We start from the raw sequence: 24818 nt of genomic DNA, 5'->3' as shown, positions 1-24818 counted from the left end.
GTACAAGGTCGTACTCCGGGGGTAAAGATAAATGTGCTCTGAGTTTTTGGAAGCTACCATACTTAAACCCAATTAGGTGGTGACTAACGCTTGACTGGACTAATACAAATAGTGACAAGTGTCCTCTGCCCCATCCAGGCCCACGGATCTCCTAACATCTGGCGTCTGCCACCACGGGCCAAGAGAGAAGCGAACCCGGGAAGGCGGAGCGGGCCCGGGCCGGACCAACCGGCCTGCCCGGGCCCGTAGTCTGTCCGGAGCCCCACGCCCCGCTCCGTGTCCGCGGCGCCGACTTCCGCCGACCGCCTTCCTGTGGGTGGGAGCGGACGAGCTGGGAGTCCAATGAGGCGGCAATAACGTGGCAGCCACCCACGAGCCCGCGAATCCTCCCGCCCCGCCGGGGCCGCGCCCCGCCCCACGGCGGGACCTACCACCCGGCGCCGAGCGGGAGGGGGGAAACGGCGGCCGCTCCTGCCGGGAGGCCGGGAGCAGCCGCAGCGCCCCCCGCCCGGCCCGTGGCGGCGCCGGCGCCCACGCCGCCGCGGCCCCACCCTTTCCGGCCCTCGGCTGCGCGGGCCGTGCTCACCTCCGCCGGTGGATGCTGCGCCTGTCGGAGCGGAACATGAAGGTGCTCTTCGCCGCCGCCCTCATCGTGGGCTCGGTCTTTTTCCTGCTGCTGCCAGGACCCTCCGCGGCCGATGAGAAGAAGAAGGGGCCCAAAGTCACCGTCAAGGTCTGGGCTCTCCTCTCCCGCCCCGCCCGGCGAGGCCCGCCCTCCACCGCCTAGGGTCCTGCTTCGGCTCCGCTGCCGGCTGGGGCGAGGCATTCAGGGTCTCGGAGCCCCAGCCTGGGCGGCTTCGGCTTCGGCTTTGGCTCTGGCTCCGACTCAGCCCCTTTCCAGCTCCCGGCTGCAGCCTCGTGGCGCCTGGGCCGTCCTACCCATTCTGACCGGACCCTCTCCGACAGGCCCTACCCTGACCCAGGGAGCTAGCGGGTGCTCGGGATGCCAGCGGGGGCCGGCACTGGCAGCCTCAGAGCAGCCTTTTTGCAAACACCGTGCAGTGCTGGGGACATGGTGAAAGATCACGCCTGCCAAATTAAGAATCCTTTCTCCCCTTAAGCCAATTTTTAGGCACTCCCAATTACACGGTAAATAAGTTTGCGTGGTGTGCTTGGGCCCCCTCCTTATGGGTTTCCTTTACGTTAATTTCTGGAATTGGGGTCTTTTTTTTAGCAAAGATTATTATCCTGTAGTGTAAGGAGAGTATAAGCAAACGTTTCCCAGGAATAGGGTCTGGAGCTTTCATTAGAGTCTCACAGGGGGTTTGCCTACACCAAAATCAGGTTCGGAACCACTTTTCTAAAAATATGGCTCTGTTCTCTCTCCCGTCCTCATGGTAGACTTTTGTGCCCTACTTAACCTAACAAGGCCCTAAAAGAAGCAAAGTTTGAAATGGTCTTTCTCCTCCAGGTGTACTTTGACCTACGAATTGGTGATGAAGATGTGGGCAGAGTGGTCTTCGGTCTCTTTGGAAAGACTGTTCCAAAAACAGTGGATAATTTCGTGGCCTTAGCTACGGGAGAGGTGAGTGGCCAGAGCAGAGGTGGTCAACTCAAGTGAAGGTGGCGGTAGGGGTGGCAGCAAACTGAACTGCAGGGTGCAGCCCATCTGGAGTGGTGGCCCTCACTGAGTACCACCTGACTGTTGTCCTGGGAACCCAGTATTGTCCTATCTGAAGATTAAGGAGCCCACAGCTTCCCAGGGAGACTTCACCCAGGGTGATGGCACCAAGTTTCAAGAGAACAACAGTGTCCCCTTTAAGCAAGTTTGTATTGTAACTTTGCATTGGGCCTGCAGATGACTTTTTTCCTCAAGTCACTTGTCTTGTATCTGTTCTGAAGATTGGAGGAAATGAGAGGGGAAAGGCATCATGTGAGGTAGAATTTTATAAAGTCTGAGGATTTTATAAAGGCAGAGGAATTCCCGGATCTGTGCACTCCGTGCCCGGCGTGCGATAACTGCTCACACAGTAGCACGTTGAGTGATGAATCTGGCCAGCAGTGGTGTCTTTCCTGTGAGCAGGAGTTGTGGGCTGGGTTCCTCTTGGGCCTGTTTGATGTCTGCCTGCTGCCTCATGCCACCTCTTTACCTTCTCTTCCCTTTTTCTAGAAAGGATTTGGCTACAAAAACAGCAGATTTCATCGTGTAATCAAGGACTTCATGATCCAGGGCGGAGACTTCACCAGGGGAGATGGCACAGGAGGTAACCTCCGGTCCTCTGGGCAGAGGCATATGTCAGTGTAGCCCCCAAGGTGGGAGAGCGGGGAGGTGGGAGAGTCGGGTAGACAAGGCTTCTTTCTCTCCCACTTCAGAGGCAGGCCTGTTAGCTGCTTGCTTTGAGACCAAATCTACCCTCTGTAGAGGGAGCCCGGTACAAAGGAGAGGGAGTAATGGGTGGACCTTATGGTAGACCTAGAAGATCTCTCCCAGGTGGCAGACTTGTCATCCAGGCCTACAGCCTGGTAACCTTTCTCCCGATTCCTATTTGGGGTGAGGGGTGGGGGGTGGGGATGTGTGGAAGCAAAGTGAAGACACATAGGTAGGCAGTTGTAGCTCAGGCATGCAAAGCCTGTGTGGACCATGTTGGAAGCCCCGGCAAGAGTGGGAGATGTTGCTTTCCTTGGCAGTCTCCCCCCAGAGACCACTCTGCAAGGGCTAACTCTCACCTCTGCGCTAACTTAGACACATAGCAAAGAAAGACCGATGCCCTGGACTAACTGCGGTTCTCACTGAGGTCGGTGCCCAGCCTTCTGTTGCCTCAGACACTGCTAAGATTGGAGGGCAGCTCACTCCATCAGGGAGTGTTTACGGGGCCAGGCTCTGTGCTGCGTGTTGGGGACGTAAAGATCAGTGAGACAACAGCTCCCTTTCACTTAATACCTAAAAAGTTACAAGTGGGCCGTGATACAGCTTTTAGGATTCAGGCTCTGTCCTCAAGTTATTTATCATCTAGGTGGGAAGAACTAGGCGAAAAAACTTAAAGCTACGGAACAAGGCAATAGTGGAGTAGAAGCCGCAAAGCAGACGTGATACAAAAAACTATTTGTGGGGTCAGGCACAGCTGGGCTTGATCCAGTGACTGCCACCTTCTTGCTTTGTGATCTCAGGCAAGTGCAACCTTGGAGCTTTGGTGTCCTGTCCTGTCCTGTCCTGTAAAGCAGGAGTGATGAGAGTTGTGGGTGCTGTGAGGATTAGGGTAGATCTGGAGTGTTAAGCGCCTGGCATGTGGTGAGCGCTCAGTGAACTCAGGCAGTGTCGAAGTGCTGATGAGCGGGGACAGGAATCGCTTTGGGTCCAGGTAAAAGGAAACGTGCATGTGAGGAAGCATTTGGGCCGGCCCGAATGGGGAGAATACGAATGGGCAGAGAGGAGGCAGGGTGAGGGCATGAGCCCAGCTCTGTTACAAGGCAGGAGCTCGGCCAAAGGTGCGTGGGGGACAGAAAAAGAGCATACCTTGGGGGTCTAGAGAGGTGGGCTTGCGGCCAGGAAACTGGGCTTTTGTCCTATAGGGCTGCAGTCCCCAACCCCTGGGCCTCGGCCCGGTACCAATCCGTGGCGTGTTAGGAAATGGGCTCCGCTCCACCCTGCCCCCACCCATGACACCCCACCACCCCACCCCCGGTCCGTGGAAAAATTGTCTTCCATGAAACCGGTCCCTGGTGCCAAAAAGGTTGGGGACCGCTGCTACAGTGAGGATCCGCTGAAGACTTGAACAGCAGGAGGACCCAGTCCCAAAGGGGCTTCAAGGGACAGAATGTGGTGGCAGGATCCAGGGTGTGGTGGCAAGAGCAAGCAGACTGCTGAGGGGTTGGCGCAGCTGTCCCTGGGTAGGATGGTTTGGGCCTGAACCCCAGGAGAGCATAGCAAAGTGGGTGAGAGCAGAGATTCGAGAGCCAGACCACCTTGGTTTGGATTCTCGCTCTGCCACTTCTTGGGGGGGTACCTTTAACTTCTCTGCACCTTAGCTTTTTACCTTTGAAACAGGGTTATTAGTTACTGCCTCGGAGGGTGGGTTGTTACGAAAAATGCTTGGAACAGTCTCTGGCACACACTGTTAACGCTGTGAGCATTGGCTTTGCTGCAGTGGGGGTAGGAGGAACGGAAAGAAAGGATAAGTAAATGGTGGGTGGAAGGGGACAACTGTGAGCGGTGTGCAGAGGGACAGTTGTCAAAAGAATAACTGCTGGCCGGCCAGTGAGCTCTCGAGCGTGTAGGTGGTGCACAGCATGAGGGGCAGGTCTTTTGCTAACACCACAGGGGTCTCTGGCCCCATGAGTGGAGTTCAGCAGTAATCCTTGCTACAAGTATAATGATAAAAAAAATAAATAAATGACTGAAGTGTGAAGAGAAAGGTGACCAAGTATGTTCTTTAAATTGAAGAACTGTCCATTTGAGTTTGGAACTCCTTGTATCTTGGGAAAGTGATTGGAGCTGAGGATATAGATCGGGGCGTTTTCTGGATAGCAGCAGTAATCGAAATTCTGCAGTTGGTTGAGATTTACAAAGAGGATGATGCCCAAGTGGGGGAGGCCTTTAGCCAGCACGGCAGCCAGGAGTCACCGCACAGCGGTGGCGGAGTCCAGTCTCCCCAGTGTGGAGGTGAGAGGTAGATCACAGGCTTCAAACATCTCTGTCACCATGAGCCAGAGTGTAGTCATTCTTGGTTTCCAGTCTTCCCACCTGCTACACAGTCTGAAACATCTCCATGGTTAGCATCGGTCTGGGACAGTTTCCCAAGCCACAGGATGAAAGTAGGTGCACTGAGAAGGAAAAAAGGGTTTTGCATGCAAATAAGTTTGAAAGGTATTGAGTAAAACAAAATGAAAATGACCTCTTTATTGCTGGGTTTCTCTGGGCCTAATGCACAGTATGAATCTCTAAGAGACAACAAGGAAAAAGAAGAGTTTCAGTGTTTCTCCTGGAGTCAGCTTTGGAACTAGCACCTCCTCAGTCATGTAGAAATCTGCTTTTTGCTCCCTTCGTCCTGTCCCCAAGCCCCACATGGACAGACACGTTACACATATTCATAGCTGCCTTTTGTTTTATGTTCATTGCTTGGTAAGAGGCTTTGACTCTCCAGAACCCAGTGGCAGCCCCTCCCTGCCCCTCCCCACCCCCTCTGGCTGCTTTCTGCTCTGCAGCTGTGACCGTGTCTTTTGTGCTCTTAGGAAGACAAGCTGGGCAGCCACAGCAGTCCTTTTCTGGAAGGTTCCTACCTCCCTGGTTCTCCTGCATCCTGCATAGCACCTCTCTCCGCCACAGTCCTTCTGTGGCAGGCCTCAGGCCATAGCCAAGGGTAACTGATAATATATGCCTTATTTTAAAGCCATAAAACTATACTCTCAAAGTAGCACATCACGTGAGCTATTCACTCAGTCAACCAGGCCTTATGCCCCACTTGGTGTCAGTCAGCATGGCTTGGCTCTAAGGCCAGACAATAGGAAGGGGACAGCTTTTATGTCCTTGAACTCCATCCAAGCCTAGCCTGGCACAGAGGACAGGTTTAGCCCCTTCGATCCTCACCCCAAACATCTGCTTGGTTTGGGCCAACCCAGCCCCCCTGACCTACTCTGTCTTCCCAGGAAAGAGCATCTATGGTGAACGCTTCCCCGACGAGAACTTCAAGCTGAAGCACTACGGGCCTGGCTGGGTGAGCATGGCCAACGCAGGCAAAGACACCAACGGCTCCCAGTTCTTCATCACCACGGTCAAGACGGCCTGGCTAGACGGCAAGCATGTGGTGTTTGGCAAAGTTCTAGAGGGCATGGTGAGTTCTGGACGTGGGGGCCAACCCGGCCAGTCCTCACCGGGATCTAACACAGACCTCGGGGCAGGGGCTCCATGTATTTTGTCCCTTTTCCAAAAGGACCCAACCCACAGATTTAGACCAGTGCTCATGTCTCCTAACCTGGGGGGAATCCAGAATAAACAGCCTGCATCCTTGTGTCCACAAGCTTCTAAATTCTTCCAGGCCCTGGCAAGCCCAGCCAGGAGGCCTTGTTGAGGCTGCACAACTACAGGAATCTCCGTTCCATCATTCATTCCCTCAGTGATGTGCTGGCTCCCATCCCCGAGTTGTACAGAGTACAGCTGAACATGATGTCCCTAAGAAGCCACTTGGTACCACACTCCCCAACCAGCCTCTTCTCACCCTTGGCCCAACCTGGGTTTTACTTCAAAGGAACAAAACTTCTGCATTCCCCTTGTCAAATCTTTCGCCCTGCCCTGGCCGTGAGTCCGTTAGAGTTTTGGCGCTGTTGATGACACGTGGGGCTCAGCCCTCCTGAGCCAGACGCAGGGCCTCTCTCCTGAGTGGTGCAGGGACCTCCTGACCCCCTGCTTCTGCCTTGCCTTCCCAGGATGTGGTGCGGAAGGTGGAGACCACCAAGACGGACAGTCGTGACAAGCCCCTGAAGGATGTGATCATCGCAGACTGTGGCAAGATCGAGGTGGAGAAGCCCTTTGCCATCGCCAAGGAGTAGGGCGCCAGGGGCCCGTCCCTTTGAGCAACTGTCTGTGCAGGCCCTGTCGCCTTCGTGGGGGTGAAGATAGTCTGCCACAGGGCTCTGTGCTGCCCTGGCCCTAGAGCTGGCATCTGACGGCGTGGACCCACTTCCCTCACATTCCACACGCCCACGGGTCCAGTTTTTAACAAACTCCTACCAACACTGACCAATAAAAAAAATGTGGGTTTTTTTTTATAACTTTCGTGTGGGCTGGTTCGTGAGAGCCTGCGGCACCGTCCCCCACCCCACCAAGTCTGCGTCCCAACATGCCTGCCCCTTCCTTGGGCTCTAGCTGCAACTTTGGCCCCAGGTGTTACCCACAGAAAGCCAGGACCTTTTGCCCCTTGCTTCTAAACTGGGCCAGCTACTGTGCCTCAACGTTCACTCCCCAGCTGCCACCGCCTTGTCTGGGTTAAGAAATACACCTGTACCTTTTCAGAGCCTACCTCTAAGTTGACTTCTTATCTTCTTGGCCTTGCCTTGGCCCTTGGGCTCTAAGAACACGAATTCCACCATCCCCTGCTACCAGCTGGGTTCTAGGGCTTGAGTAGCGATGGAGCACAACTGGGCCTTCGATAAGTTCTGGATCCAGGCCACAGGAGGACCTAGCCTTATATGGAGCCTGTAGGACTGAGGCACATGACTGTCTTGGCAGGTGGCCCAGAGGCCTCTGGGCTGGTCAGGGCATTGGTGGCAGAGGAGCAGGGTGACTGGCAGCCTTTGGCTGGTCTTCAGCGGGGCTGATGCTAAAGCCGTAGAGGCCCTGGAGCACGCCATTCACCACCACGTTGGGCAGAAGTTCTGTGGGACAGAAGTAAAAAGGAGGAAGGAGTTGAGGGCTGCAGGGGAAGGGGAGGTGGAGACAGGTCTGACCTCAGGCCCACAGCTTCCTGAGCTCCTGCCCATGGGCTCAGCACCCCTTTGGGAGCAGGAGCCCCTGCCGAGGCAGCAGATAACAGCTGTCCACCCCAAATGACATCTTGGCACTCCCAGGTCACATTCTGTTCACATCAGCTTTGTAAAGCCAGGCTGCCCAGGAATGGAGACCAGAGGAGCGAAGCTTATTTCACTAGTGTCTGCAAAGCAGGCCACAGGGGCACAGGAGCAGCACCTGGTGGCCTCAAAGGAGAATGGAAGGAGGGACATGCTGCCTGGGGGTCCTGGGAGGTGAAAAGTGGCAAGTTTGCCCCCACTACCCTGGTACCTGGGTCCTACCTGTGGGCTACAGGTCAGAGGTACCTCCTTACCTGGGGAGGGGCTGCGAATGTAGGGGTCCATGCAGAAGCTCACGACAGGCCGGTGGTGCAGCTGCGAGCTGGGAGGAAAGACAGCCATGAACCATGGAGGGGAGAGACTAGGGACTGAAATCACCAGGGACCCACAGTGGAAAAGGTGAATGGCAGGTGGGCTCAGGAGGCACCAACAGGAAACCACCACAGGGATGGGCCGCCTCCCAGCACGCGGCCACTAGGGGGCAGCAGGAGCCGAGCACAGGCCAGGGCTTTGACTTGCCTGCTGTCGCTAGGCAGGAACTCCCCCAGGGTGCTGAAAAGAAGAGAGACACTGTAAGCTGCCGGGGGATGCCGGGAGAGCCTGAGGAAGGGGTGGAGACACTGAAGCCCAGAACGTCACCTCCCCGGGGGACCACTGCTTCTATTTCTAACAAGCCCAGTTCCGGAGGGGGCTGGGGTAACCAAGGCTGTCCAAAAAAAAAGCCCCTCTACCTGGGTCAAGAAACCTGATGAGGAAAGTCACGTCTCAGGAGGGAGACTAGGGCAGGGCCTGGCAGATGTGAGCTGGAAAAGGGCTTTGCCTCCAAAACCTTTCCTCACCTGCTTGCTGCTGAGAGCCCCTGTCCCCCACAACACTGATCGCCTTACCCCCAGCTGCCAGCCTTGGGGTCTGTAGGGAAGTGGCGAAGTCTCAGGAATTCCAGTAACTCCTTGGGCACATCCTGGTTTAGGTATAGGATGCCCTGGAGAGAAGAGAGGAAACCTATCATCAGATCCAGCCACTAATTTGCACAGCCCAGAGCAAGTGAAAATGCAGAACCCTTTGTTCCAAAATAATTTCAAGACAGCAGAGAGTTAAACCAAGTTCAGGGCCCTCCTGAGCACGAAGCCCCAGGTGACCACACGGGTTGCACCCCATGCAGTGGCCCATCTTTCCTGTCGGGGGAAGGACACCCCTACATCCCATCATGAGGGCAGCACAGGATGTCACCCTGGAGGGGAACAGAACTAGCTTTCATAGGGCTGGGACTGCTCGCCTCCCTGTTACCTCATTCAATCCTTTCAACAGTCCAGAGAGGGATGTTTGGACCCCTTACTGTTCAGAAAATCGATGCTTGGGGTAGTGAATAACAGCCCAAGTTTGGGGTCCCTTCCTATCCCCACAATTCCATCTGGGTCACACCCCCGGTACAACAGGCTGGGGGCAACCGAGTGTGTCCCGCGCACACCTGGATATAGGCCTCCAAGCCCTGTCGGCGCTGTTCCAATCCTCTGGTCCTCCAGTTGGGCAGGCGTTTCGAGGGGAAGTCGGGCACTTTGTACAGTTTCTTGATCTGCTGGAGGTTACCGCGGTGCGATCGCAACATCCCGGCTCAGCCCCAAGCCCACTTCACCACTGCCAAGAGCCCTCCCCAGTCCTCCCCTCCGGGCTCTATCCTGGAACAGACCCCTGATGAGGGGTGGTCGGGACGGCGGCGAGGGAGGCCCCAACCCACCCTCAGCGCCGAGGGGCCGGCCGGCAGCGCAGGGCCATAGCCGGTGCCAGCCGGGCCCCGCCCTCCCGCGCCCTCCCTGCGACGGACCCCACAACCCGCCCGGAGTCTGCCCAGGACCTGCGCCCTCCTGGCCCCGGGCGGTAACGGGGTGGCAGAGGCCGGGCAGGGGCTGTGCCGGAGTCGGTCGGCCGTCGGCGCCGCCTCACCCGCTTGTGCAGCGCGTGGAACTCGCTGTGGCGCCGTAGCACGGTGTGCCTGCGCCCGCGGCACAGCACCTCCACTCGGAACACCTGGCGGGCGCGGGGTGCGCGTGAGCCCCGGGGAGGACGCGGCTAGACCTGCGCCCCGCGAAGCACCCCCCTCCTGCGCTCAAAGGCACAAAGCAGCCCTGCAACGCCGCCCTCCCCGGGGACGCTCCCGCGCTCCCCGCACACCTGGAGAAAGGGCTGGCGCACTCGCCCACCTGCTCCGTGCGGTCCCTCAAGAGCCCGAACTACGGTCCGCGGGGCCGGCAAATCGAGGCCCCGAAACCCTCGACAAACTGCCTCCCGACAGTCCGGCCCGCCGCGCTCGGATGCCCCAGCCCGGGTGCAGGGTCCCCACCTCGCTCGGCGCGCGGAAATCCGGCAGGTCCCGCGCCCTCCCCAGCCCGTGGTCCCGCTCACCATGTGGCCTTTCTCTGGGCTCTGCCTGGGCCCCTCGGCCTCGGGCCCCACCGACGGGATGTGAACTTCCAGCATCCGCGCCCCGGACCGGCCCCGCCGGCGCGACGCTCGGAGCCCGAGCTCCCCGGCGCGGACGGGGGACCCCGCGCGGCCGGCCCCGCCCCGCCGGCCCCGCCCCGGGCGTTCCCTCGCACCGGCTCCTGGGCCCGGGAGATTAGGCTGGGAGCCGGGTGGCGGGGCCCCAGCGCCGCCCCGGAGTCCCGTGGGGCCGCAGCGCGGGGTGGGGGCACTCGGCGGAGAGCCAGCCAGTCGCCAGCCAGTCGGTAAGCGCCCCGGAGGCCAGGACGCGCGCGAGCCAAAATTGCACCGATTCTTTGTGGCGCGTCCAAGGACTACGGCCTCGGGCGCCGGGCGCGGACGGAGGCGGGGCTCAGGCCTCGGCGCCTGCCCTGGGGACCAACCAGCGACGTTCCCTGGGATCCTGGACCCTTCCCGGGTGCAGACCGCCCCCATCCCCTTCCCTCCTTTCAGCCTGGTCCCTGGGAGCGCGGCCTGGAGACCCCAGCTGGGGCCACACCTGAGTCAGGCTTGACTGCAACCCGCCCGGCTTCAATGTCCCCTCTTCCCCAGCATCCACGGCCCCTCCGGAGATTCGTTCATTTTTTAAATCTGTCTGTCCGTCCATCCACTCATATCTTTCTGCCCTAACCTGCTCCAGGCTGTTTGCCAGGAAGAGGCAGTTTGGGGACTGAGGCTCCCATCTGGGGGTCAGACAGCCCGGATTTCAGGAAGTGTGTAGACCTGCTGTCCCCAACCCCCGGGCTGCAGACCGGTACTGCTCCGTGGCCCTTTAGGAACTGGGCCACACAGCAGGAGGTGAGGGGCGGGCATGGGAGGCTTCATCACTGCCTGAGCTCCGCCTCCTGTCAGATCAGCGGTGGCCTTAGATTCTGGTAGGAGCGCAAACCCTACTGTAAAGTGCACACGCAAGGGATCTCGGTTGCAGGCTTCTTATGATAATCTAACGCCTGATGATCTGAGGTGGAGCTGAGGCAGTGATGCTAGTGCTGGGGAGCAGCTGCAAATACAGATTATCATTAGCAGAGAGGTTTGACTGCACAATAAATGTAATGAGCTTGAATCATCCCAAAACTGTCTTCCCCTCCAACCCCCCGTGGAAAAATTGTCTTCCATGAAACCTATCCCTGGTGCCAAAAAGGTTGGGGACCACTGGTGTAGACCTTTGTTAATCTGCAAAATAGGGATAATATGCCTCCTTCAGAAGAGTGTGTAAAAATTGAGATGATTCATGTTCAGCCCTTAGCAGAGGTGTAAATGGCAGACTGATTGTGGGCTTGTCCAGGGTGGACAGGATAGGGGGGTAGAGGGCAGTGAATGGGGAAGAGGTACTGTGGGTTGGTGGCACCAGACTGCTCTTGTCCACCCCTGTGGGCAAGGGCTTCCTGGGTATGCGGCAAGAATTTAGTCCAGAACTCTCGCACCCCATGTGTTGGGAAGGGCCTCTGCTCTCACTTCTCAACCCCCACTCTCAGCTATAGGGGCGCTGCTACCATCCACAGCACCGTGGCAAGAGCCCTCTTCTCCACAACTTCCCCCCACAAAGGTCCTGTGAGGTGCAGAGGGGGACACCCTACTTTTCAGGAGCTCACACCTAGTGGGAGATCTTGGGGTGGGAAGGAGGAAGCAGAGTGCCTGTCTTAGGGGCTGGGGTTGGGGGGTCCCCCCCCCCCGCTAGTGCAGAGGTGCCTCTGAACTGGAGCAGAAACTCCCCATTCCCAGCCCTGCCTCTGGAGGACTGAGAGGATGATCCCAAATGGGGCAAGTAGGTCTCACCAATACTATGTCCCACACCTTCTTCTTCCAAATTCCACCGCACAGGGCCCCAGAATCAGGAAGCTGAAACTTCCCAGATCCTGGTGTGGACCCCTGGAAGGGAAACGATGCACTCTGAGGAGAAGTGCCCTGGTTTCATTTCCTCCCTGGCACGCTAGGGCCCCATCAGAGACAGCTCTCCTTGGCCTACAGGGCCTCTCCGACTCCTGCTGTCCAGAGAGGGATCTTGGGATCCCCAGACTTCTTGGTCTCCCATCCTGATGACTGTCTCTCTGTCTCTGTTTTTCCTTGCCTCCATCCCTAACATAAGGTCCATTCTCTACCTTGCAGCACAAACTATTATCAAGGCATCTGCTTAAAACCTTTCAATGACTTCCCATTGCACTTAGAATAAAACCCCCTCTCTCTTCTGCAGTCTACAAAGCCCAAAATAACCCAGCCCAGCCTCATCTTCCACCATATTTCCTCTCCTCTCCCTGTCGTGCATCCCCGTTGTGCACTGGGCACCAGCCACAGTGACCTTCTTTCAGTTCTCCAAACCAGACCAGCTCTTTTCTGCCTCAGGGCCTTTGCACTTGATGTTTGCTCTACCTGGAACACCCTTCTTTATTACTCTTCACCTGGTGGGCTCATCTAATTCTTAGCCTAAAATTTATGTCAAAGAGGCTTCCTTCCTGACCCCCCTACCATATCACCCTGTCTGTGCACTTACTGCAATCTGCAATTATTGTATTTGTTTATTGTGTGTCTCCATGGTGCCAAGCATTTAGTAGACACAACAAACATTTGTTGCGAAAGACTATATGAATGAATGGGCAGTTGGGGGGGGGATGTTGAGAAAAAACTAGGGAAGGGAGGGCACAGGGGCTGCTGGAGGGTTAGAAGTCCTGTCTGCGGGGGAGTAACCGGAATTCCCTTCCCACTTGCAGAGTTGGACACGCCTCTGTCCCCCTACCTTTTGCATGCGTGCACTTGTCCATTTTATCCATTTACTTAATTTTCAGGTGTTCCTGAGAAGCCTCAAATCAGTGGATTTTCATCACCAGAGTTATGGAAGGCCCAGTTGTGGAAGGAGAGTCTATGCAACTGACCTGTAAAACGTGTGGTAGTAAACCTGGCGCTCCTAATTCCGCAGCGTTCCATGGTACAAGACTGTAAATCCAAATGAAGAAAAATAAGATCCTTGACCTGGAAGCATTTAAGATGTCTTTGGGAAGATGAAACAAGGTATGGGGACTATTTTCCTATAAAGAGGAACATACAACATGACGTAAAGTCCAAAGTAGTTGCTACAGTAAAAGGAAGTTTATTTTCTGGGTACTTCAAACACTGGCCAGCTCAGCATATGAACACTGTTAAGTCCCAGCCTCTATACGATGGGTGTGTAACCTCCAGGTGACTTCTGTTTTTAAAATGAGCTGTTTTACGATTCTTTTGTCTTTTCTCTCCATCACTATCCAGCTTATACATTTAATTTACAAGTTGCTGAGTGAAGGTTGCCTTAAAAGTACTTCTTGATTACATTTTCTTGGCCATAGTATTTCCGTATTAGATTAGACTTGTTCTCAAATTTTAGCCACCATCATCATCACCTGTAGGGCCTGTTAAATCTCAGATTATGGTGCCCTGACTCCAGATTTTTCTGAGTGCTTGGCCGGGGAGGAGCCTGACGGTGGGCATCTTTAACAAGGTCCCTGGTGATGCTGATGTGCCTGATTGGGGACCATGTTGTAAGCACCTGTCTCTTGATTTGCACGGCAGCCCTGCCAGGGACCAGGCCACACTCGCTGCTCTGTGCAAGTGTGGAGCCCACAGCTCTCCGCTTGGAGACAGGACCAAGGTCATGGCAGAGGAGGGCAGGAAGGGCTGGGGGGAAGATGTCACCCCACCACGCCCCTGCTCCTGCGCGGGCTGGCTGGCTCCCAGCTCCTGTCTTGGCTAGGGCCCTCGCCCTCCGCTGCCGTCACACAAAGCCCCCTTTCACCAGTGGGGCTTCTGCTGCTCGGCAGAGGCTCAGGAGGTTTGGTTAACCCCGTCAAGAAAACAAACAGCCCTGGTCCTGGGCTGGCAGGCGCCGCTGGGCACAGAGGCTGGATTCTTCTCTGGGCCTGTGCCGGGAGGGCGGCAGCGGTGGGGTGGGCTGACTGAGGGGGGCCCAGCCACCCGGGGCAGCCTGAGCAAGGGTGGGCCCTCGCCTGTTCCACCCAAGCCCAGCTGGTCACCTGTGTAACCTCAGACAACCCCCCTGAGCCTCAGGGTCCTTATCTGTCCTTATCCCAAGATCCTCACAAAACTGAGCGTTGTGTGTGGATTAAATGACATCAGCTTCCAAAATGTCTAGCATGGGGCCTGGCACACAGTAAATGAATGTTAGCTATTATTATTTCACTGAATTATATGAACTTGCTGTTTTGTAGACCAAAAACAGTGAGGTATTGGCAATTACATATGGTTCATCTTAATATAGTTACTGATTCATCAACAACAAACACAAATTCTTTTCCTTCCAGTATCCTGAGACTGCAAGGTTAACTTAAAAAAGAATTAGTTGGCCACATATGAGGGCTCACACTTGTAATCCCAGCTCTTTGGGAGGCTGAGGAGGGAGGCTCACTTGAGGCCAGGAGTTCAAGACCAGCCTGGGCAACATAGTGAGACCCAGTCTCTACAAAAAAATTAGCTGGGCATAGTGGCAAACACCTGTAGTCCCAGTTAGTGGGGAGGCTGAGGTAGGAGGATCACTTGAGCCCAGGAGCATGAGGCTGCAGTGAGCTATGATCGTGCCACCGCACTCCAGCCTGGGTGACAGAGTGAGATCCTGTCTCAAAACAACAAAACAGAAAAACCATCAACTATTTCAACTACTAACTCTGTGACCAGGCTTTTCCTATTCCTCCATATTGTGCAACCAAAAAATAAATAAATTAGAAGCAGAGGTTGATATAAATCAGCAACTGTCCTGCTCATCAAAACCACCTCAGAGTTCTTACTGATTGCCTTTTTAGTAAGCACATTTGAATAAGTTTGAAATTCAAACATTAAAAATTTAAAAACATAGCTTTTATGTTTGAATATTGGATTTAGGTGTAAGATGTCTTTAAAAAGAGTTCTCCTGCTGAGACATTTAACTGTTGAGCTAAACTGTTCTATACACGGGGAAAGTGAGGTGTGAGGAAGGGAGGACGGTGGGAGGGAAAGGGCTGTGCTTTGAAGGCATCTCTGACAAGCGCATCCTGCCCAAGCCTGAGAGCAAAGCGTGGCCCAGGGCCAGCTGGTGACCTGCTTCCCAGGGCACAGACTGGCTCCAGAGCCCGGGCTCCAGCCAGTAATGTCACTTCTAGGAGCCACCTGTCCCCTGCCCAGATATGACAGAGGCAGCTCAGCTGCTTCAGACAACATGATCCAGAGCTGACCCCGGGGAGCTGGCAGAGGCCACCCCAGCACTTTCCATGGCACAGCTTTCCAGGCAGATCTTTCTGGCAATAGAACCGCTCGCTCCTCACGCCCCTCAGGGTGGTACGTCCGTCAGCCAACCAATTGGCCCCTCTGGTGTGCCGAGCACCGGGGTTCAAGGAACAAAGGCACACTCAGGTCCCTCAAGTAATGGGGCTTTATTGTGAAGAGAGCCGGGGGACCAAGAACTAAGGACGATAGGAGGAGGCCAGGAGGGACAGCAGCTCCAGGCCTTGAGTTCTGGAAGGGCAGTGGCCCTGCCTCACACTCTAGCAGGGGCACCTCCCTTGTGCAGGGTGCTGTCAGTGGCTTCTCAGCACGTGGACATTTTAGTCTCTGCCGTTAATAATCCCTGGATACTCGCCAACGCTGCTGCTTTGTCCTCCAGCCTCTGCTGCTACCCCACTGGGCAACGCACTGTGCATGTCGGGGAGGGAGCATCTCCCGGGGGGCGGAGAAGCCCAAATGCCTACAGGTCGGGGGTGGGGGGTGCCCAAATGGGACCCAACAAGCCTACTGTGTGGATTTATTCAGGGCATTAAGGAAACAACTTAGTGGGTTGATGTCCAGGTTCCCCTTGTCCACCCCTGTCTAGGTGGTGTGGGATATGGCATGAAAAAAGGCCATCAGGAAGAACTCTGAGTTCTTAGTTCTGGGGAGTGACCGTGGGCCAGCTGCTAAGCTCTCTGAGACTCAGTATCTTAATGCAGATGACGACGCTCACCTTGCAGGTGCTGGTGCTGGATCAGAGATGCCTCAAAGTCCCGAGCACAGTGCCTGGCACAGAATTTTTAACAAATGGCAGTCCTTACTACGGGTCATAAAATAATTAGGCCCTGCAAAGGGAAGGGACTGTTGAGGCAATCCGTCCCCTGCTCTGTACCATGTTCCCGGCTGCAGGTGCCTCATCAATTTCTCTGGTGAGGCCGCTGACGTTCCCCTAAGGGAGACCTATTGGTTGGGCCCCTGTGGTCATTACTGCTGTCGCTCATATTGCAACAGGAACTGAGAGCTCTGAAGCCCGGGGGGCAGTCATTTGGAAACAGTCATCACATCTCTTCATGGAAAGGTCCTATCTCAGATTGGACAGGGTTTTTCTGTGGGTTTTTTCTGGACCCAGACAAACAGCACCTTGCGGAGGATAAGCAGCCAGGATGAGCAGCCGGCTTCTTCTGAGCAGCCCCAGGTGGGTGGAGCCTTCTGCCCCAGGGCTGTGGTCGTCACAGCCAGAGGGGCGAAGTCCTGCCTGGAGCAGGGCTTGTGGGCCAGGTGGCTGTCACCTGCCTGGCTGCAGGCCCCACCTGGGGTACTGGGCACCCATCTTACCAACCATGGTAAAGCCTATTAAATCCCAAATTAGGCCAGATTTCTGGATCTCTTGAAAAATCCCAGATCTGGCCTGTGTGGGCGCAGAGGCTTGCATGGCAATGATCTCCGGAGCTGAGGAGCAGCCCCTGCCCTCTGAGGCTGCCTCTGTGGGTGGAGGAGGCCCCAAGAGGAGCAGAAACACAGTCCATGATCTTAAGGAGCTCAGAGCTCAGGGGAATAATGAGATCATCTCAGCGAACAATGCACAAGGGAGAGAAAGACCAGAGGCTGAAGAGGCTGACAGTGTTCCAGCAAGAGGTGAATAGGAGCTGGGGCTCCCAGTCCAGTCTGGGGATGGGCATGGACAGGGGATCAGAGAAAGCTTCCCAGAGAACTGACATATGACACAGGTCTCAAAGGATGCACTGGATTGTTTTCCTGTAATGAAAATAGCTTTATTTGATTTTTCTGATTATAAAGATAATACATAGCAATTTTAAGCAATATAAGATGGCATAAAAAATTAAAAGTAATGCAAACTTCCATCTCTTGAGGTGACCATAGTTAACAATTCAATCAACATCCTTCCCATATAAAAAGTTTTATATAAATGTGGATATCATACATGCAATTCTATAACCTGCTTTTTTCATTCAAAAATATGAGTTTTCCTTATCAATGAATATAGCTGTATATCATCTTCAATGGCTATATAATATTCAATTGTATGACTGTACCATAATTCATTGAATCCTTTCCTGATGGATACTTAAATTGATTTCAGTTTTTGCAACTGTAAACAACGTTATGATGACCATCTTTTTTTGTTTTGTTTTGAGACAGCATTTCACTCTGTCACCCAGGCAGGAGTGCAGTGGCACCATCACAGCTTACTGCCACCTCAAACTCCTGGGCACAAGTGATCCTCCTGCCTCAGCCTCCTGAGTAGTTGGGACTACAGGCGCGTGACACCAGGCCCAGCCAATTTTTTAATTTTTTGTACAAACGGGGTGTCTCACTGTGTTGCCCAGCCTGATCTCAAACTGAGCTCAAGTGATCCCGCCTCAGCCTCAGCCAAAGTGCTGTGATTACAGGTGTGAGTCACCACGCCCAGCCTCAATAGGCATCTCTGGATAGTCATCTTCATGGATGGTTTCCAGAAGTGCCTATGGAGGATCCTCAGTGAATGTGTGACACACTGGCAGAGACCCCCCATCTCCTTCCCCTTACCTTCCATCCACAATGTTGGAAGATGCCTGCTGCAGACAGGTGTAATTCTGAGACTAAAGATGGATAGGAACTAAGAAAAGGGTGCTTCGGGTGCAAAGCCCAGCAATAACAAAGGCTTCTCAGGCCGCACACAAACGAGAAAGGGCATATTTGGAATCAGTCTCCATGAGGTGTCTACACGGTTATGCAGGATGGGGAGAGAACGAGGGAAAGGTGAGCTGGGTCCTCTCGCAGACAGCCCAAATGCCAGGTGGCAGAGCCTACGACTGAGAATCATCATTCAAGTTAGCCAGCTGGCACCTGTTTGGAGCCTGAACCTTTGCTGCGGGTCGTGGAGTTATAAAGACATGACCTCAGAGAGTTTATAGTTTTGTGGATACCGCCAACATAGAGCCACACTCTGGTATCACAAGACACTGGCAGGTGAGGTACGTCCCGGGGTTCAGGGCTGAATGGTTCTCATCCATTTCTAACTCTTGGCTCAGGCCTGACCCTGCCCAAACACGGAGCGGAGAGTCTTAGCCAGTGTCTCCACAAAGTGTATGGTCACGTGCCCACTGCAGCAAAGACGTGTCCTTCTATGCTAGAGGGGCATGACCATTGTCTTCTCCTCCCCTTCTTCCCCTAGGACACCAAGCACTGGTGGAGAAAATTCCACCACCCTCCAAATGCATGGGCTTCAACCTCACGTGGGCCCTCAGCATGCTGGGCAAAGGACACTCCTCTGCCACCACGCTCTCCTCAACCAGGTCTCTGCCCCGCCCTGGGTAGATCTCCATCAGCACCTCTCCCTTCTAAAAATCTGAGTTGCTGCAAAGGCATTCTTTATTTTCTTCACGGTTCCCAGCTGTAAGTGGGAATGAAAGTCTTCTGGGAGGAGCTCAAAGTTACTAGAATTTATGTGTGACACTTCCTATCTTATTTCGACTTCTCTCATGTGCTCTATCCCTGAATACTTATACCAGATAGTGGGATCACTCCAGCTCCCAATCCCTATCTTCAGGACTCTGGAGCCCAGAGATTCTTGGCGCGCTAACTTGAGTGTTAAGCAGGGAAGTGTAGGCTTCCCTCCATACCTTTTGTCTAAACCACTTGGCTCAAATAGGTAAATATGGTATCACTATCTGAGAAAATGTTATCAAGCATGAAACCTCTCCCCTCTTCTGCTTTCCCTCCACCTATAGATTTCTTTCTGGTAGTTTCTTTCTCTCTGAATTTTACTAACATGCCTAAGTCTGCCCCATCTTTGAATAAACCAAAGCTTCCTTTTACTCTGTATCTCTCCCACCTCTAACTACTGGGCTCCCTTCCCAACCAGAGGAGCCTCTTAGCCACCATCAGCACTCACCATCCCCACTGCTTCCCCTCCATCTGCTCCAAACCTATTTGCCTCCTGTTCCTGTGTCATGAAGGCCTTTATTGCCTACCCCAGTACCCAAGCCAGGAACCTAGGGGACATCCTAGCTATTTCCCTCTCCCTCCTGCTTCTCATCACATCAGCGACCAGATCCCCATGGTTCCAACTCCACGTCCTGAACCTGTCCGCTGAGCTCTAGCCCCACTAGTACTGCCCTCCTCAGCTGTCCTGATGGTGGTGATGAGCCTGGCTGCTTCTCCTGTCTCCATTCCCACACCTTCCAATATGTCCACAGCACAGAGCGAGCGTGTTATTTCCCACATGATCCCTCTAGGAGTTTCCCACACTTAACAGGGAAACGTTCAAAGTGCCACAAGTCTTATCAGGCACTGTGTGATCTGGCTCTTGCTCATTACTCTCCATGGGCCGCCTCACTGACCTGACTTTGGCCACACTAAGCCACTTCCATTTCCCTAGACGTGCCCACCTCACACTGCCAGACAGGGAGGAGGGATGGTCCCAGCAGAAGGCGCAAACACTTCCCACCTTTAAGACACAGTTCAAGCATCAAATTCTCCACAAATTTCTCCCTTCTGAGTCTCCAGGTAGAATGACACCTTCTTTTGTGCCCCTATTATCCCCTGTGGAGGCTTCTGGCTTAGTACCCCTAACCTGCTATTAAATAGCCTTCTTGATTTCCATGTCTGTGAGTTTTTTGTTCTTTTTTTTTTCCCCCAGAGACAGAGTCTCACTCTGTTGCCTGGGCTAGAGTGCTGTGGCATCAGCCTAGCTCAAACTCCTGGGCTCAAGTGATCCTCCTGCCTCAGTCTCCTGAGTACCTGGAATTATAGGCACGTGCCACCACGCCCAGCTAATTTTTCTATTTTTAGTAGAGACAGGGTGTCACACTTGCTCACGCTGGTCTTGAACTCCTGAGCTGAAGTGATCATCCTGCCTCAGCCTCCCAGAGTGCTAGGATTACAGGTGTGAGCCACCACGCCTGGCCCCATGTCTGCAAGCTTTTTGCACAAGTGCACAACTGACCCTGTCAGCCTCAGGATGCAGGAGGCTAAGGGGGACTTCTGACACCAGAGGAGACTCCATTCCAAGGAAACAATAAAAACAGACATCAAGATGATTGTTGGATGGAACTAAAACCATGCAGAAATCTTTAAAATGAAGTCTCTCTGGAGAGGAAAGTTACAAACATGGAAAAAGGGGCAGTCTAGAATAAGCCTATGGGGCTGGACGCAAAGTATCAATGTGAATTCATGACTTTTAGTATCTATTTATGTCATCTGTCAGGCTGGGGGCGGTGGCTCATGCCTGTAATCCTAGCACTATAGGAGGCTGAGGCAGGAGGATCGCTCCAGCCCAGGAGTTCAAGGTTGCAGTGAACTGTGACCATACCATTGCACTCTAGGCCTGGCAACAGAGTGAAACTGTCTCAAAACAAATCTACTTATGTTATCTATCTCTATGTATCTCAATATTTCTATATATCTCTATATATTTCCTTGCTCTGTCTGCTGAAAGCCTAGAAGCAATGACAATCCAGTAGCAATGAGCACACCTAACACCCATACCTTGGTTTTAAATACCATTCTCCATTAAAAGGAATCAAGACTCCCTGGAGAAATGGCTGCTTCCAGGGCTGGGGCAGGGAAAGTATACAATGAGCCTGGAACATCTTTATATATCCCAGAAAGTGCAAAAAAAATGATGAGGACAAGTTATAAAGACACAGGAGCCTGCCATAAATCTGAGACAGTTTGAGAATCAAAATAAAATCAAAGGAATGGGTTTACAACTTTGAGTAAAACAGGAATCCATGCATCTGTATTGATAAACACGTGAATAAATAAATGGGGAGAAAGGATGCTTTTCTTTAAGAGGTAGAATGCCAACCAGTAAATCTAAAAGTCATTTGGAGTTAGAAAATCACATTGGTCAACCATGATAGTAGTAACTGATTCAGGCAAGACTAACCACCAGTTGATGCTGTAACTAGTGGATGAGGAACACAATATTTACATGACCTCAAAGTATCTCCCCACAAATTACTTGTTAATTACATAGGGGGAAAATAGTGAATTTAAAATGAAGAAAACTGGCAGACATCAACTTGACCAGGTGATCAGAATTAACATTGACATTAATGGGACCAAACGACATGATGTACTCATTTAAGATGCACTGAGGACTTCCGTAATGTTACTGCCCAGAATGCAAAACCCTAATCTAGTCGTGTAGAGTCATCAGACAAATCCAAATTGAGGAACATTCTACAAAGTAACTGGCCTGCATTCTTCAAAAAGAATAGGTTAATAAGGCTGGGTGCAGTGGCTTATGCCTGTAATCCTAGCACTCTGGGAGGCCGAGGCGGGCGGATCGTTTGAGCTCAGGAGTTGGAGACCAGCCTGAGCAAGAGCGAGACCTCGTCTCTACTAAAAATAGAAAGAAATTAGCCAAACAACTAAAATATATACAAAAAAAAAAAAATTAGCCGGGCATGGTGGTGCATGCCTGTAGTCCCGGCTACTCGGGAGGCTGAGGCAGAAGGATCACCTGAGCCCAGGAGTTTGAGGTTGCTGTGAGCTAGGCTGACGCCACGGCACTCTAGCCCGGGGAACAGAGTGAGCAGAGTGAGACTCTGTCCCCCCCCCCAAAAAAGAATAGGTTAATGGAAGATAAAGAAAGGCTGAGGGCCGGGCGCAGTGGCTCACGCCTGTAATCCTAGCACTCTGGGAGGCCGAGGCAGGTGGATCGCTCAAGGTCAGGAGTTCGAGACCAGCCTGAGCAACAGCGAGACCCCGTCTCTACTAAAAATAGAAAGAAATTATCTGGCCAACTAAAATATATATAGAAAAAATTAGCCGGGCATAGTGGCACATGCCTGTAGTCCCAGCTACTCGGGAGGCTGAGGCAGTAGGATCGCTTAGGCCCAGGAGTTTGAGGTTACTGTGAGCTAGGCTGATGCCACGGCACTCACTCTAGCCTGGGCAACAGAGCGAGACTCTGTCTCAAAAAAAAAAAAAAAAAAAAGGCTGAGGAACTCTCTTGCATTAAGAGAGACCCATATAATCATGTATTACAACTAACTGTTAACACATGCTCCTGCACAAGGAAAAAGAATTACTACAAAAGACATTATTGGGACAACTGACAAAATTTAAATATGAACTATGGGTTAGATAACAGTATTATATCAGTGTTAAACTTCCTGCTTTGATAATGGTACTTAAATTATAAGAGAATGTCCTTGGTTTTAAGGAAATGCGTCATGACATTTTTGGGGTAATGGGTACACTGCAACTTATTCTCAAATGATTCAGAAAATATAACATGTAAATATAAAGCAAATGGAGTAAGATATAAACACTTGGTAAATCTGGATAAAGGATATATAGGACTTCTTTGTGATATTCCCGTAACTTTTTTATAAATTTGAAATTATATTAAAAGTTACCAAAAACAAACCAAGAATACAATAAGGGATCAATCAAAATTATGGTACAGTCACTCTATGGCAGCCTTAAAATTATATAGCTTTACAAATAAAGTTTGTGAAGCCATATAATAACGTAGAAGAAATGTGTGTAACATACATAATGTAGAATGATAAAAGCAGGATACAAAATACTTGATGTGTATGGTATTACAACTATGTAAAAGCAAGCATATAAGAAAGACTGGAAGGATAGAATCAAAGGTGATAATAAGGATATTGGGGGTGGGTAGGGAGAGACTGAATGACTTTTTCTAAAAAATTAACCTGTTAAAAAAAATACCTGCAGTATTGGCACTTGCCCTGGTGCCGGGTCCGCGTACAGGAAATCGGTACTGTTCACTGCATTCTCTTGCTTCATGCTACCCCTCCCCAAACCTTAGCCACCCACCAAAGACAGCTGATAGAGTAGGACCTAGAGCCCCCGTGGCAGGGTGTCTTTGGAAGTGGTGGGGCTGGGGGTGGCCAGGTGACTCAGAGAGGAGCTTCAAAGTCTGCTCTGACCAGCGCAACGTAAGCAGCTGTGGACCCAGCTAAGGGGGAAGCCCAGCCACGACTGACCTGAGACTCTGGCCTCCCTTGGCCAAACCAGCTGAGGCCTGTATGAACACCCTTTGGCTTGTGCTTACAACACGTGGGAGTGCTTGCTGGCACGTTTCCTCCTGGGCACAGTAAAGCTTCTTCAAACTGCAAAAGGTTTAGAAGCTCTTATATTACTCTATCTAGAGGCGGATGCCTGGCTCTTGTGTCTGTGGGGATAAAGCATCCAGTCCTTATCAGCCCTTTACAAAACCTTCACGCAGTCTATTGAGGACGTGTTTTGATGGGTGGCAAAAAGAGGTTTAGAACATAAGACTTGCCATCAGAAGGCAAGACTCAGAGAGCCCTGGGCAGCTTAGGGAAGCAGCGTAGGAATACAAGAGAAAGTTTCTGCCTCCTTTGCAGAGAATAGGGCTTGCCCCTCTTATTATAAGAGATGTCTTTAAAACTCCTTCCTAAAGAAGTAGGAATAAGAATTAAACAGCTTAAGAGACCCTCAGAATAGGTAGCTGAGGTAGGAGACAAAAAGAAACTCCATTTCCACAGGGATGCACCAGCAAAAACCTGTGAACTCCTATAGAGAGAAACTTAGTACACCTGGGCAGCCCCTTGGTTAGGAGTATTCCAGGCCCAATTCCCAACTGTCCCCAGCCTAAAGCAAAAAGCACCACCATTCTGAGTCATGTGACCTGATTTTAAAATATTTTATTACATAATCTTTTCATGGCACCATCAGGAGTAACAGAAAACGTTATTCCCAGTTCCTACGCCACATCCTGAAAAATATACATTTGTATTTATATATTTATATCAATACTCCACCCCTATCCCATAATTCCACCACCTATTGTAGGTCTTTTGCTTAAAGCAGGAAACTATTCTCTTAGGTAAGAAAATATATATGGAGCTAAATGAAGTAACGGTTAGAGTAACTGGGGACAGTTGGTTGTGGGGCAGGGAGGAAGGGGTTAAGTCCAGCCTAGGCAGGAGGCATCACTGGGTCCATCAAGGTGGAGGAGGGCAGTGTATAAAAAGGCAGCGTCACGCAGGTGGGCTCTGGTATCCTTGGTCCATTAGGAGATGGCCTTTGCCTCAGGAAGGAAGGATTCCCAGTACTTTGCCAGCTGGAAGGAAGCGGGGACAATAAACAAGCGCCCCGGCCTAGTGGTAGAGTCCGAGCCAGCCTGGGAGCAAGCACAATGCCAGGGTGCTCCCAAGGGCCTCAGCACCCAAGGGCAGGCGTGCCGAGCAGATGTGGAAGCCAGCCACATTGCCCTTGCCTCCCCCTAGACTCAGAGCCAGCAGCAGTTCTTGAGCCCCAAGTGCAAGGGTAGTCTCTAAAGACAGTCTTGCTTCCACCCAGAAGGAGCACCCTGTGAGGGTTACAGCTTTGGCCAGCTCAGTTAGTTCCTCCTGGTGGGGCTGCTGTTCCACATACTGATCGGGGCCTGAGCCTCAAGAGGGTTAGGTGGTACCACGGGTAGCCACGCAACGTATAAGGAGGGTTTGTACTCAAAAACTAACTCACCGTAGAATTTGGGCAGCAGAGCTGGGTCCTGCTTAGCACAAGACCCTACTGGATGCTCCATGTTAGAGCAGCAGGGCCCG

At 52.6% G+C, this 24818-nt stretch overlaps 4 protein-coding genes across 12 annotated transcripts in view; 2 read left to right on the top strand and 2 right to left on the bottom strand.

The window, feature by feature from the left end:
• The window catches only part of CSNK1G1 (casein kinase 1 gamma 1), a 163207-nt gene extending 162821 nt beyond the window's left edge, over positions 1-386 (top strand). For 3 of the 4 annotated variants that reach the window (XM_045540907.1, XM_045540905.1, XM_045540906.1), the window contains one exon: positions 139-386. In XM_045540907.1, coding sequence (XP_045396863.1) covers positions 139-346 — 208 coding nt within the window. In that variant the 3' untranslated portion in view covers positions 347-386. The remainder of the gene's footprint in view (positions 1-138) is intronic. The other variant, XM_045540909.1, reaches the window with a different exon arrangement.
• PPIB (peptidylprolyl isomerase B) lies at positions 365-6765 on the top strand. Its single transcript, XM_045540911.1, has 5 exons — positions 365-733; positions 1472-1585; positions 2171-2264; positions 5644-5828; positions 6421-6765. The coding sequence occupies exons 1-5, from the start codon at positions 599-601 to the stop codon at positions 6541-6543; spliced, it is 651 nt and encodes a 216-aa protein (XP_045396867.1). The 5' UTR covers positions 365-598; the 3' UTR covers positions 6544-6765.
• SNX22 (sorting nexin 22) lies at positions 4868-10108 on the bottom strand. 2 transcript variants are annotated; one of them, XM_045540912.1, is made up of 7 exons: positions 9961-10108; positions 9502-9585; positions 9029-9136; positions 8448-8542; positions 8080-8112; positions 7815-7882; positions 4868-7368 (listed from the first exon to the last, which is right to left on the bottom strand). In XM_045540912.1, the coding sequence occupies exons 1-7, from the start codon at positions 10033-10035 to the stop codon at positions 7247-7249; spliced, it is 585 nt and encodes a 194-aa protein (XP_045396868.1). In that variant the 5' UTR covers positions 10036-10108; the 3' UTR covers positions 4868-7246. The 2 variants fall into 2 exon arrangements, with proteins under 2 accessions (XP_045396868.1, XP_045396869.1); XM_045540913.1 differs by having other exon boundaries at positions 9029-9133; positions 9961-10107.
• A 1045-nt stretch (positions 10109-11153) lies between these two features.
• Positions 11154-24818, bottom strand: part of SNX1 (sorting nexin 1) — a 52012-nt gene continuing 38347 nt past the window's right edge. The window contains exons 15-16 of one of the 5 annotated variants that reach the window (XM_045540901.1): positions 12906-12966; positions 11154-11907 (exon numbers count right to left, since the gene is read on the bottom strand). In XM_045540901.1, coding sequence (XP_045396857.1) covers positions 11870-11907; positions 12906-12966 — 99 coding nt within the window. In that variant the 3' untranslated portion in view covers positions 11154-11869. Of the gene's footprint in view, positions 11908-12554; positions 12967-23900; positions 24335-24818 lie in introns of those variants that run through there. The other 4 variants (XM_045540902.1, XM_045540900.1, XM_045540904.1 and 1 more) reach the window with 4 other exon arrangements.

Source organism: Lemur catta, chromosome 1, assembly GCF_020740605.2.
Source record: "Lemur catta isolate mLemCat1 chromosome 1, mLemCat1.pri, whole genome shotgun sequence".
Classification (NCBI taxonomy): Eukaryota; Metazoa; Chordata; class Mammalia; order Primates; family Lemuridae; genus Lemur; species Lemur catta.
The sequence above is the reverse complement of the archived record's forward strand: the minus strand, read 5'-3'. Positions and strand labels throughout refer to the sequence as shown.

What these genes read in the sequence shown, in the direction of transcription:
- PPIB (XM_045540911.1), top strand. Translation starts at nt 599, where the DNA reads ATGCTGCGCCTGTCGGAGCGGAACATGAAGGTGCTCTTCGCCGCCGCC. An exon ending in GGCCCAAAGTCACCGTCAAG is followed by an intron (nt 734 to 1,471) that starts GTCTGGGCTCTC and finishes TTTCTCCTCCAG; the next exon opens with GTGTACTTTGACCTACGAAT. An exon ending in TGGCCTTAGCTACGGGAGAG is followed by an intron (nt 1,586 to 2,170) that starts GTGAGTGGCCAG and finishes CCCTTTTTCTAG; the next exon opens with AAAGGATTTGGCTACAAAAA.
- SNX22 (XM_045540912.1), bottom strand. Translation starts at nt 10,035, where the DNA reads ATGCTGGAAGTTCACATCCCGTCGGTGGGGCCCGAGGCCGAGGGGCCC. An exon ending in GCTTGGAGGCCTATATCCAG is followed by an intron (nt 8,543 to 9,028) that starts GTGTGCGCGGGA and finishes TCTTCTCTCCAG; the next exon opens with GGCATCCTATACCTAAACCA. An exon ending in CCCAAGGCTGGCAGCTGGGG is followed by an intron (nt 8,113 to 8,447) that starts GTAAGGCGATCA and finishes TCTTCTTTTCAG; the next exon opens with CACCCTGGGGGAGTTCCTGC.